Source organism: Babylonia areolata, chromosome 33, assembly GCF_041734735.1.
Source record: "Babylonia areolata isolate BAREFJ2019XMU chromosome 33, ASM4173473v1, whole genome shotgun sequence".
Taxonomy (NCBI): domain Eukaryota; kingdom Metazoa; phylum Mollusca; class Gastropoda; order Neogastropoda; family Buccinidae; genus Babylonia; species Babylonia areolata.
This window is the reverse complement of record NC_134908.1, coordinates 7,765,192-7,778,620: the sequence shown is the minus strand read 5'-3', so window position 1 is coordinate 7,778,620 and position 13,429 is coordinate 7,765,192. Positions and strand designations below refer to the sequence as shown.

General features: G+C 47.2%; 1 protein-coding gene across 1 annotated transcript in view; it reads right to left on the bottom strand.

Annotated features, from left to right (window-relative positions):
• LOC143276855 (potassium voltage-gated channel subfamily KQT member 1-like) overlaps positions 1-12,590 on the bottom strand; it is a 247,652-nt gene extending 235,062 nt beyond the window's left edge. The window contains exons 1-3 of the mRNA XM_076581512.1: positions 12,257-12,590; positions 11,530-11,668; positions 10,012-10,103 (exon numbers count right to left, since the gene is read on the bottom strand). Of these exons, the coding sequence (XP_076437627.1) occupies positions 10,012-10,103; positions 11,530-11,668; positions 12,257-12,590 (565 nt within the window). The remainder of the gene's footprint in view (positions 1-10,011; positions 10,104-11,529; positions 11,669-12,256) is intronic.
• Between the last annotated feature and the right edge of the window lie 839 nt (positions 12,591-13,429).

Below are 13,429 nucleotides of genomic sequence, written 5' to 3'. Positions count from 1 at the left end.
AAAAGTTGCGCTTGCTCTTGCAATCCTGACGTTCACTTCATCGTCGATGGTCGCATTTCGTGACAGTGTGCTGCCAAGGTATGTGAACCGCTCCACCGCACTGAGTCTCTGACCGTTTGACTGTGATGTTGGGCTCAATGTAGGGTTTCCCTGGGGCTGGCTGATGGAGAACTTCAGTTTTCCTCGTGCTGATGGTAAGGCCGAAGTTCCTGCTTGCAGTGGCAAACTTGTCGACGCTGAGTTGCATGTCAGCTTCAGATCCAGCGTTGAGGGCACAATCATCAGCAAACAAAAAGTCTCTGATGTCTGTCATGACCTTCGTTTTTGCTTGAAGCCTTCTGAGGTTAAACAGCTTGCCATCTGTTCGGTACTTTAGGCCGATTCCAACATCGCCATCTCTGAAGGCATCAGTAAGCATTGCAGAGAACATGAGGCTGAACAGCGTTGGAGCCAGGACGCAGCCTTGCTTGACACCATTTGTGACAGCAAAAGGAGCAGATGTTTCGCCATTGTCCTGGACTCGAGCCTGCATGCCTTCATGGAATTGGCTGACCAAGGAAATAAATTTCCGAGGGCATCCGTACTTGGCCATGATCTTCCACAGTCTCTCTCTACTCACGGTGTCGAAGGCCTTAGTGAGGTCGACATAGGTGGAGAACAGATCAGCATTTTGCTCCTGACATTTCTCTTGCAGCTGCCTTGCAGCAAACACCATGTCGGTGGTTCCGCGCTCTTTCCGGAATCCACATTGGCTCTCAGGCAAATGATCTTGGTCAAGGTGTGCTGTGAGGCGGTTTAGTAGGATCCTGGCAAGTATCTTGCCTGCGATGGAGAGCAAGGAAATGCCCCGATGGTTATCACAGGCTTGCCGGTTCCCCTTTCGCTTGTGCAAGTGAATGATAGATGCATCTTTGAAATCCTGGGGGATCGTCTCTTCTTTCCACATGAGTGAGTACAGCTGATGGAGCTTCTCAGTCAGCACAGTGCCTCCATCCTTGTAGACCTCTGCTGGTATGGAGTCTGAGCCAGGTGCTTTGCCACTGGATAGCAGACGGATTGCTTTCTGGGTCTCAAGAGGTGTTGGCGGATCGTCCAGTGCTTCGTTGATGGGGACTTGTGGGAGACGGTCTATGGCTTCATCATTTATGGAGGAAGGGCGATTTAAGACACTGTTGAAGTGCTCAGCCCAGCGTTCGAGAATTTTCTCCTTCTCGGTGATCAAGGTATTCCCATCTGCACTGAGGAGGGGGGATGATCCTGAGGATGTGGGGCCGTAGACTTCTTTTAAGGCATCATAGAACCTCTTCATATCGTGCCTGTCAGCATATCCCTGGATCTCATCAGCTTTGTCATTCAGCCACTTATCCTGCATCTGGCGTAACTTTTCCTGAACAGTCCTGCGGATGGCATCGTATGCATCCTTTTTTGATGTGGACTTTGGATTGCTCAGGTAGGCTTGATGCAGACGGCGTTTCTCATCCAGAAGCTGCTTGATTTCATCACAGTTTTCATCAAACCAGTCTTTGTGCTTTCTGGTCATGGGTCCCAGGGTCTCTGAAGCTGTACTATAGATCAGCTCACGCAGGGTCCTCCAGTCAGACTCCACATTCTGGTTGTCCAGAGAGGCGGATTCCAGACGATCTTCCAGCAGCTCCACAAAGGACTGTTTGATGGTGATGTTTTTCAGCTTAGCGATGTTGAGCCGTTTTGGAGCCTTCTGGCCTTGGGGGCGTCTCTTGGGCTGGATTCGAATATTCAGCTTCGAGACTACAAGGCGATGGTCTGTCCAACACTCGGCGCCGCACATGGTCTTTGTTACACGTACATCTTGCCTATCCCTTTTCCTGACGATGACATAATCGATGAGATGCCAATGCTTTGAGCAAGGGTGCATCCATGACGTCCTGTTTCGGGTAGGGAGGCAGAAAACTGTGTTGGTTATCAGCAGTTCGTGCTCTGCACAGGTCTGAAGCAAAAGCAATCCATCTGGGTTGCAGTGGCCCACACCGTGCTTTCCAATCACTCCATCCCTGGAGATGTAGTCAGAGCCAACTCTAGCATTGAAGTCCCCAAGAATGATGAGCTTGTCTGCTTTAGGGATGGCAGCAATGACAGAGTGAAGGTCCTCGTAGAACTTCGCCTTCACTTCATCCGGGTTGGTCATGGTTGGGGCGTAGGCACTGACAATGGTGAGGTGCTTCTGGCCAGATGCCAGTGGGAGTTTCATGGTCATAAGCCTATCGTTGACTCCCTTTGGGATTCCAGCTAGCTTGCTGACAAGTGCTGTTTTTACTGCAAAACCAACGCCAGCCTCACGTCGCTCTTCGCTTCCTCGTCCACTCCAGAAGAAGGTGTAACCAGATCCCTGTTCACAGAGCTCGCCTTCGCCTGCAAGCCGAGTCTCACTCAAGGCTGCGATGTCAATGTTGTATCTGGCGAGTTCAGATGCAACTAGTGCCGTTCTCCTTTGGGGTCTGTCCGCGTTATCTCTGTCCAGGAGAGTCCTTATGTTCCAAGCACCAATGGTGAGAGGAACGATCCTTGTTTTTTTCTTTTCTTTCTTGTTCCGACCGCTGATGTAGGGTCCCCGCCAGCCGCGGTATGCTGGCCAGGGCGATATGGAGCAGGCAATTTTTAGGGCACCTTTTCTAGCCCCTTCCTCATGCCAGGGAGGTGAGCAGTGCATTCCTAAAGAGGGCTGCTCAGACGCTCAGACGGCTGCCTAGCTCCATCGCTGCTCCTGTCGACGAAGAACGACCCTATGGCCTGAGCCGCCTGTGTCGTTTCGTCGCTCGCCTGTCGCCACAGGACTTGGGGGTGATGAAATGATGAAGGATGAAAGGTCACTTTGGATGACTGATGACTTGCGCGATGAGTTTGTTTAAAGTGAAGAGGAGTTGCGCAACGTCGACCTCACTCTCTCGTATATATATATACATACACACACACATGCGTGTGTATGTATGTGTGTGTGAATTGTATACATACATGCCTGTGTATATGTGTGTGTGTGTTGTTGTTGTTGTTGTTGTTGTTTTGCTTTTGTTTTGGGAGAGGGGGGGGAGTTGTGTGTGTGTGTGTGTGTGTGTGTGTGTGTGTGTGTGTGTGTGTTTGCGCGTATGTGTGTGTGTTGGTGCGTGCGTGCGTGTATGTACGTGTGTGTGTGTGTGTTTGTGTGCATGTGTGCACGCACGCGCGAGCGCGCGTGTCACCTTTCAAGGCCGCACATTCAACTGTCCTTGAAAAAGACTGGCAGGTCTGGGCCCACTCTACTCACTCTGGAACTCAACGTGACGACTTCTCAGCCTGAGGGTCCGAAGGGAAATCACTCCCGTCTTTGTCCGCAGACACGAGCAGAGTGATCTACCCTAACCACCGAAACTGCCACCACCAATGAACCAGTCCCATTGATCACACACACACACACACACACACACACAAACACACACTCTTCTCTCTCTCTCTTTCTCTCTCTCACTCTCTCACACACACACTCTCTCTCTCCCTCTCTCTCTCATTTTTATCCATTTTGCACCATTTTGTTCTTAGTACCAGCCATGTCACCAGAGCTTTTCGGCTAGTGACATTAAATAGTTCAGTGTTCTCTCTCTCTCTCTCTCTCACACACACACACACACACACACACACACACACACACACACACACAAACTGTCTCTCTCTCTCTCACACACACACACACACACACACACACACACACACACACACACATACACACAAACTCTCTCTCTCTCTCTCTCTCTCTCTCTCTCTCACACACACACACACACACACACACACACACACACACACACACACACACACCACGGAAGCCTTTCGACCTGACGTCACACAGCATGAAGAATATCGACAAACTGTCAGCCATATTGGTGGTGGAGCTTTCAGGCAATGAACGAGGTGGTGTGTGTGTGTGTGTGTGTGTGTGTGTGTGTGTGCGTGTGTGTGCGTACGTGTGTGTGTGTGTGCGTCTGTACGTACGTGTGTGTGTGTGTGTGTGTGTGTGTTTGCGCGCGCTCGTGTGTGTGTGTGTGTGTGTGTGTGTGTGTGTGTGCGCGCGCGCTCGTGTGTGTGCCTGCGTGCGTGCGTGCGTGAACGAGGTGGTGTGCGTTGCTGATGCGTTGTGAAATCAGCAATGTTTGTTGTTTTTACACTCAATTAATTAGTGTCTGTTGATACTGATATGTGTGTTCCGAGCGCCTTCTGAAATCAGCAATGTTAGTTTTTACACTCAAATAATGAATGTTAGTTTGACACTGAAATGTGTGCGTTCCTGATGATTTGTGATATCAGCAATGTTTGTTTTTATACTCAAATAATGAATGTTTGTTTGACACTGAAATGTGAGCGTTCCTGATGATTTGTGATATCAGCAATGTTTGTTTTTACACTCAAATAATGAATGTTGGTTTGACACTGAAATGAGCGTTCCTGATGATTTGTGAAATCACCAATGTTAGTTTTCACACTCAAATAATGAATGTTTGCTTGACACTGAAATGTGCGTTCCTGATGATTTGTGAATTTTTACACTGAAATAATTAATGTTTATTGACACTAAAATGTGCATTCCCAATGCTATGTGAAATTTTTTTTTTTTTTTTTTTTTACACTCAAATAATTAATGTTTGTTGACACTGAAATGTGCATTCCCAATGCTTTGTGCAAACAGCAATGTTTTTTTTACTCAGTTTACTGGTGTTTATTGCTGAAATCAGTCGTGTTTGTTTTACCACTGTAATAATCAATGTTTGTTGACACTGAAATGCGTTTTTCCTGTGCCTTGTGAAATCAGTAATCTTTGTTTTTACACTGAAATAATGTGGAGTGATGGCCTAGAGGCAACGCGTCCGCATAAGAAGCGAGAGAATCTGAACGCGCTGGTTCCAATCACGGCTCAGCCGCCGATATTTTCTCCCCCTCCACTAGACCTTGAGTGGTGGTATGGACACTAGTCATTCGGATGAGACGATAATCCGAGGTCCCGTGTGCAGCATGCACTTAGCGCACGTAAAAGAACCCGTGGCAACAAAAGGGTTGTTCCTGGCAAAATTCTGAAGAAAAATCCACTTTGATAGGAAAAATAAATAAAACTGCACACAGGAAAAAAAAAAAAAAAAAGGGGTGGCGCTGTTGTGTAGCGACGCGCTCTCCCTGGGGAGAGCCGAATTTCACACAGAGAAATCTGTTGTGATAAAAAGTAATCAAATACAAGATACAAATAATTAATGTTGATTGAAACTAATTAGGCAACGACTACAACAAAGAGTGCGGAAAGCTAAATGGCGGAATGCATGTGAGTAACAGTCGACATTCATTTTCCTTAGGCTTACTTGTTTTTGTTCTTTGTTGGTTTTTTTGTTTGGGTTTTGGTGGAAGGGATGGTTTCTTTTATTTTGTCTTTTTTCTGGCAATAACTTAGCCTTCTTTTGTTTTTCTGTAGCATGACAATCACAATTATCCTTCCTGGATGGGGAAAGGGGAAGGTGGTAATGATAGTGTTTTGATTTATTTATGCAAAAGATAAGCTCTTCATCTTCTTCTTCTTACTTCGTTCGTTGGCTATGATTCCAATGTTCACTCCGAGTGGGCTTTTATGCATATGATCGTTTTTAAACCCGCTGTGTATGCGGTCATACTCAATTTTCCATGTGTATGCGTGGGAGGGGGCGGGGGCGCGGGGGGCGGGGGGGGGGGGTTACGACGTATTGTTATTATCATTATTATTGTTAATAAACAACTGTGGCAAGAATAGGGTGGTGTCGTGTATGCCCTACAACCAATATGGCCGGCAAGCCAGCTCAGCGACGCGCCACAGTTTATGACCCCCTTCCTCATTTGCATAAGTATGACCTCGGAAAAGCTCGATGCTCCTCGGTCCCAGTCCTTTTATTTCCCCAGGCACATCAGCAGTGGTCACACATTTCTCTCTCTCTCGCGCGCGCGCATCAGGTCTCTGACCAAAGGTAGGCGCAAAATAAGCATCCATATCATCATCCTCCTCCTGGTCGTCGTCTTCGTCTTTTATTTGCTGTCGTTGGGGCGTCGCTGTCACATCTCCATGCTGTGTCATTTTTCTTACTCCATGTTCGCCTGGGAGAAGAAGGAGGAAGAGGAACGAGGAAGTGTGTGGGGGAGGGGGTAGGGTGGGGAGGGGGGAGTGGAGGGGGGGTGTAGGGGGCAGGAGGAGTAGATGGAAAAAGGAACGAGAAGGACAAGAACCAGAGCAAGAACAAGAAAAAGGAGGAAGGAGGAAGAGAAGAAGATGACGAAGAAGAAGAAGAAGATTGAGAGGAGGAGGAGGGCAAGGTGGAGGAAAAGAAGGAGAGGGAGGAGAAAGAAGGAGGAGGAGGAGGAGAGGATCAAGAAGAACAATTACAGCATGAACAAGAAGAGAAGGAGGAAGTGGAAGAAGAAGAACTAGACGTTGTACTAAAACAAGAACAGGAGAAGCACAACAAGAAGAAGGAAGAGGAGGAGAAAGAAGAAAAAAGAAGAAGATGAAGGAGGAGGAGAGGGGGTGAGGAGGAGAAAGAAATGAAATGACATTATGATGCTTAGAGGCTCGCCGACCACTAAGGCCATCTCAAGGCTATCGCCACGTTAATAACTACTACAAGGGTAAAAAAACAAACAATTAAAACGAATCACCACTTCAAACTTTCCACTCAAAGTTTAAAAAAAAACTTCCATAGTTTAAAACCTTCAAATTGAATAAAAATGTTCACTTCTTTCAAGAAGTCCATCAGCGTCCACGGAGGGACATCACGAAACAAGGTCTTCAAAGAAACCGCCGTGTAATGTCTGTGTCTAACGTCATGCAGATCCCAACAGTCAAGGAGCACGTGTTTCACGGTGAGAGGCTCATCACAGGGAATACATCGAGGGGCCTCTTCCCCCTTCAACAAGTAAGAATGAGTAAAAAAAAAAGTGTGCCCCGCATGCAGTCTGCACAGCACAGACTCCTCCTTTCTGTTCTTCACCCCTGAAGGGAGGGTCTCTTTTAGGTCTGGACAGATCTGGAAGAGCTTGTTGTCCGTCTGGGTGTTCCACTCCTCTTGCCAAAGATCCTTAACATAAGTGTTCACCTTCTGCTTCATGTCTGTGTATGGTACAAAGGATCTCGATAATTCTTTTTTTACAGCGTTCTTGGCCAGCAGGTCTGCCCTTTCGTTACCACGAAACGACGGGCGCAATAGCCGAGTGGTTAAAGCGTTGGACTTTCAATCTGAGGGTCCCAGGTTCGAATCTCGGTGACGGCGCCTGGTGGGTAAAGGGTGGAGATTTTTACGATCTCCCAAGTCAACATATGTGGAGACCTGCCAGTGCCTGAACCCCCTTCGTGTGTATACGCCAGCAGAAGATCAAATACGCACGTTAAAGATCCTGTAATCCATGTCAGCGTTCGGTGGGTTATGGAAACAACAACATACCCAGCATACACCCCCCGAAAGCGGAGTATGGCTGCCTACAGGGCGGGGTAAAAATGGTCATACACGTAAAAGCCCACTCGTGTACATACGAGTGAACGTGGGAGTGGCAGCCCACGAACGCAGAAGAAGAAGAAGAAGAAGTTACCACGAATGCCAACATGTCCGGGAACCCAGGCCAACACAGCCTTGCAAGAGTAAAAGCTTCATAAAATTCCAGCAGTTTGGAATGAGTGATATTCCTGCAGGCGATCACCTCCAGGGCTGACAAGGAGTCGGAAAAGATCATGAATCTCTTTTGCTTCGAAGAGAGGACCATTTTTACCGCCAGAACCAGTGCGGTCAGTTCCGCAGTGTACACTGAGCTGTCAGACAGGATGTGTTCCGTTGAGGGCTGGTCAGGAAAGGCGGGACAGAATGCAGATGCAGCAACTCCGTCAAATTTGTGGCAGAGTTCTGAAAAGTAAGTTCTGTAGGCCAGAGAACAGGTGGAGTCTTTACGGTACGAGGCCAGATCGAATCGGATCTCAGGTGTTCTAAAGGTCCACGGAGGGCTGTTGGGGAACTTGGAGAAGTCTGAGATGCCACCGAGATCCAGATCGGCATTTTCTATGTGCGGCTGAATGCAGAGTCCAAGAGGAGTGATGCAGTTTGGGTTGTCTTTAAATTTCTTGTTGAAAGGGTTGTTGAATACAGCGTCATAAGCAGGGTTTGTAGGTTCAGAAAACAGTTTCAAGTAATAATTTAGGGTCAGCTTCAGTCTGCGGTTGGAGAGAGGCGGTTCCCCCGCCTCTGCATACAGGCTGTGCACAGGGGTGGTGTGGAAAGCACCGAAACTGAGACGGAGCCCTTGGTGGTGTATAGGGTCCAGCAGTTTCAGGTAAGACGGTCTGGCTGAGCTGAATACTTCACTTCCGTAATCCAGTTTGGACCGGACCAGGGCTCTGTAGAAGTGCAAGAGAGTTCTCTTATCAGCACCCCAGTCCATGTGTGCCACAACTCGGATGATGTTCAGGGCTTTTTGGCAAGATATTTTCAGCTGTTTGATATGGCTGAGGAAGTTCAGCTTCTGATCAAAAACGACCCCTAAAAATTTGGCTTCCTTGACCGCCGGGATGGCGGATTTTCCCAGACGGATTTCAGGGTCCAGATAGAACTGGCAAAAGTTATGAAAATGAATACACTCAGTTTTGGAGGACGAAAAGGTGAAACCATTCTTCTCTGCCCAACACTGGATTTTGTTGACGCAGAGCTGAAGCCGTCGCTGAATGCTGGCATACGTGCTGCCAGTTGCATACAAGGCGAAATTATCCACAAACAGCAAGCTGTCTGATCCCTTCTGAACCGACTGAACGATGTCATTAATTTTGATGCTGAAGAGAGCCGGTGACAGAATGCTCCCTTGCGGAACACCCAGCTCCTGCTCGTGAATGTCGGACAGGGTGGTGCCGACCCTCACCTGGAATTGTCTGTCTTGCAAAAAGTTGTGGATGAACTGAGGCAGGTGTCCTCGGAAGCCGAGCTTGTGCAGGTCCGAGAGGATTCCAAATTCCCAGGTGGTATCGTAAGCTTTCTCTAAGTCAAAAAATATGCCCACCACATGCTGTTTGTTTACAAAGGCATTTCTTACAGTGGTTTCCAGACGAACCAGATGGTCAACGGTACAGCGATGCTTGCGGAAACTGCACTGTTCTTTTGCCAGAAGGCCGTCAGTCTCTAGTTTCCACATCAGTCTACCATTGACCATCTTCTCCATCAGTTTGCAGATGCAGCTGGTTAGTGCTATTGGGCGGTAGTTGGAGGGGTTTGAGGGGTCTTTTCCCGGTTTTGGCACCGGGATTATAAGGGCTTTCCGCCAGGAGGGTGGAAAAAATCCTGTGATCCAGATGTGGTTGTAAACTTTGAACAGGGTGTCCAGACAGGTTTCGGGAAGATGTTTTAAGAGTTTATAATGGACCTCGTCCATTCCTGGAGAGGAATCCGTGCAGGTCTGAAGGGCAGATTTTAGTTCATTCATAGTAAAAGGAAGGTTGTAGCTCTCTGTGTTGTCGGAAGAGAAGTTGCAGGGGTTTTTTTTCTTTCAGGTTTTTGGTTTTGAGAAACCGAGCAGATTTGTTGGCAGATCTAGAGTTCAGTTCGATCGTGGAGGCAAGCAAATTGGCAACTGCTTTCTTCTCTGTGACCAGAGCGTCTGAGAGTTTAAGATGGTGAAAAGTTGGGCAGACGTTTTTACCCTTATTTTTTTTAAACCCTCCACATTTTCTTCTTGGGTGTGTTGGAGGTTAAGGAAGAGCAAAAATCTCTCCATGATAATCTCTGGCTCTTTTTAAAAACATACCTGGCTTTCGCCCTCCGCTGTTGATGGGTTCGAACACTGTCTGGATGCCCGTGTTCAGATTCCTTTTGGTTGTCACTCAGCTATTGAGTTCGGACCGAAAGGGCTGAAATCCACTGAATCCCACTCAGGCCCTGAGCCCTGCTCAAATTCGGGATCAGAGAGCACTACTGGTGTGACCACTAGGAACATTTCCCCAAAACTGAGGATCCAAGCTTACCGTCAGCTTACCTTCCGACTCACCATCCTGTCGACATTTGTCTCCTGTGCCATCAGACAGTACTTGCATCCTCCACAAGGTGGGCTCTGGGGCTTGATACCAGCTATGTAATCAGGACACAGGGTGAGGGGGTTGGGCAACCTTGAAATGGCATCCGCATTGCCGTGTTTTTTTCCCAATTCGGTGTTGGACAATCATGTTGTACTGGGACAACTCCTCCATCCATCGTTCCATCTGCTCCTGTAGGTCCTTGAATCACAGGAGCCATGTGAGGCTCAATTCGTCTGTCCTCACTGTGAAGGGCATACCAAGCAGGTTGTACTTGAAATGTCTTTTTTCCTCTTTTTTCCTACCCCGTCATCTGCACCGTTTCAGTGGTATTATTCCCGGGCTGCTCATTCCGAATACCTCCTTACACGGCCACACCCAGGTTCGGCCGTCCTCGGGTAACCATTGATGTTAGTTCGCCAGGAGGCCACACACACCAGAGGAGACCCTGCACTGCTGCCGAGTCCCTTTGGTGGTGTTTGGTGGTGCCTGTTCTGAAATAACGTACTTAGGACACCACCTACTAACAGACGACAATAATGGCTTAGTCGCGGAGGCAGACTACGTGAGCGTCCCTCCCCCCTACCCCTCCAGAGTGGAGACCGCCACCACGTCCCTCCAACAACAGCACCCCTTGAATCTGCCGGCACTGAAGACATTAACAAGACTCACCTCAAGCTCGGAAGTGGAGGGGTATTGAAACTGTGGTCACTATGACCAAAGGCGATAATAGGCCACAGACTTTTTGTTTTTTTGGTAATGATGAAGAAGGAGGAGGATGACGATGATGATGACGATGTTGCTGTAGAGGTTTCATAATGATATCCCAGTGTCAACCAGGCCCGAGAGACACAGACACTCGCAGTATTGGTCAGGTAATTAGAACAACACACCCAAAGACGCATCCATGAAGTGGATGATACTCGACTGTGTGGTCACAGTCTCCGCATTTGAGCCCATAGCACACTCAACTCTGGGTAGGAGCCGGCCACGGGCCAAAAATCGAAACTGCATCCTCCCGGGAAGCCGTCAGTCCACGATGCTAACCACTTCGCCACGGCAGCTGGCGTACTTGAAACATCTGGTGAAACGGATGATACACAGTTCTTTGCATGTTGTGCAGTGTCTTCTCTTCTCTAGAGTGACTTTCAGTTTTCAGTTTCAGTTTCTCAAGGAGGCGTCACTGCGTTCGGACAAATCCATATACGCTACACCACATATGTTAGGCAGATGCCTGACAGCAGCATAACCCAACACGCTTGCCAGGCCTTGAGTGCGTACTTGTACCTATCAGAGTTGAATTCTTTTATGTATAATTTTGCCAGAGGACAACACTCTTGTTGCCATGGGTTCTTTTGCAGTGCACCAAGTGCGTGCTGCACACGGAATCTCGGTTCATCGTCTCATCCGAAAGACCAGACGCTCAGTTTGATTTTCCATTCAAACTTGGGAGAAAGGTTAAGAGCGGGATTCGAACCCACACTCTCAGTATTGGCAGCTCAGCGTCGGAACCATTCCGCCACCTTCCTGGAGTGAGTGAGGAACTACTGAAGGAGATCACCTTCTCCACTCCTTCCTGCACTTGACTGAGCACCACCCCAGCGGCCACATCACTGGTATCTGTGTCCAGAATGAATGTTCCATTGGGTAGTCCCAACACCGGCTGTTTCGTGAATACCTTTCGCAGTCTGTCGAAGTATGTACTTAATATGGCTATATTTTATTATGTTTGAACACATGTTGTTTTCTTGTTCAGTGACGAAAAAAAGCAAAGCAAAAAACACGAAATATAGAAAATAACGCCATATTACTATGTAATCTGTTTTGCTTTCTTTCGGTCAAAGTCCTTGACAAGTTTTTGTTTTTTGATATGTTGTTCATCCTAGGGAGATGTAATGTACTTGGTATGTTATTTTATTTATTTTTTTGTTTGTTTTGTTTTTATTAAGTTTATACATGTTTGCTTTGTGGTAGTGTGTGCAAAAGTATCACTATCTCCATTATTTCAGCAGTATTGGTAGCAGCAGGAACAACAGCAGCATCAATAGTAGCAGCAGTAACAGTAACAGTACTGACAATACAAGAAAGAAAAATCAATAATTATTCACATGTTGTACATTGCAACAACAGATCAGCGACTCAAAATAGCAAGCTCTGATTTGACCTGTGCTGCAATAAATCTTTGCAGTTTCATTTCTTTCTCTTTACGGCGTTTTTCCCGCACGATGGTGTACGTGTAAAGGAAAGGGTTCAAAGCTGAGTTAAACGGCAGCACAAAGACAGCCATTGCTGTGTTGATCTCTCCTGGAACAGGAACTCCTAGCTTTGCTAAGAGGCCACAGACACCAATGGGAAACCAGCACAGAAAGTCTGACATGGCAATGACCAGAAGGCGACGAGCAATGGTGGCCTCTTTAGAGCTGGCTCTGTCATTGGTAACTGCGTTTTCCTTTCTGTTTGATCCTTGACCTGGCATGGCATTGGACCTGACTGACCAGTAGATAAGAGCCTGTCCTATAGCAATGCAGAGAAATATGACCATGTTGAATACAATCATTATGATAAAAGAATAATGCTGACCAGGGAAATTATTTCTAGTGACTGGGAGAGGGATGCAGATGCCTGTCTGGCTGTAGAATTCCCAGTGGGACGTCACAGGGAGTAAAGGGACTGAGGCCAGGATCACCCCTAGTCCCCAGCAGACAATGCAGGCCACGTGAGCTGATGCTGGTCCAAAACGAAGACGTCTGAAAGGAAAGCGCATAACCAGAAAGCGATCCAACGTTATGAGGCCAATAAGAACCGATGATACTTCACAAGACATCAGGGAAATGAATCCAGAAGTTCGACACATTGCACTTCCTTTCCAGTGAGATTCATTCCACAGGTAGGTACCAGCAAATACACGGTCAGCAAGTCCAATGATCAACAAGTAAACTCCCATGAAAAAATCAGACACAGACAGATGAATAACAAACACTGCATAACCAACTTTACGTTGTGACCGTATTCGGTATACTATGCTGCACAGGTTTCCCAACAAAGCAGACATCATGAAGATGACAATAGCAACTCGATATGAACCAGACTTCAGCAGGTCATCACAAGAGGAGATTTCATTCTCTGGCGCATTGCATGTTCCCACAAAACTGTCAGGTAGCACAGCAGAACAGCAAAGCTTGTAGTTGTCAGCAGACAACTGTTCCAACTTAAACATTTCTTTAAAGATATCAGGACTGAAATCAGATATAGGGCAACCTTGGAAATCCAAACTCTTTAGGTTCCTAAACAGTCCTCTTCCTTGGAAAGAGTTTAATAATTTGTTGTGGGAAAAGTCTATAATTTCAACCCGAGGCATGATGTCTGAAAAAGCATGTAAAT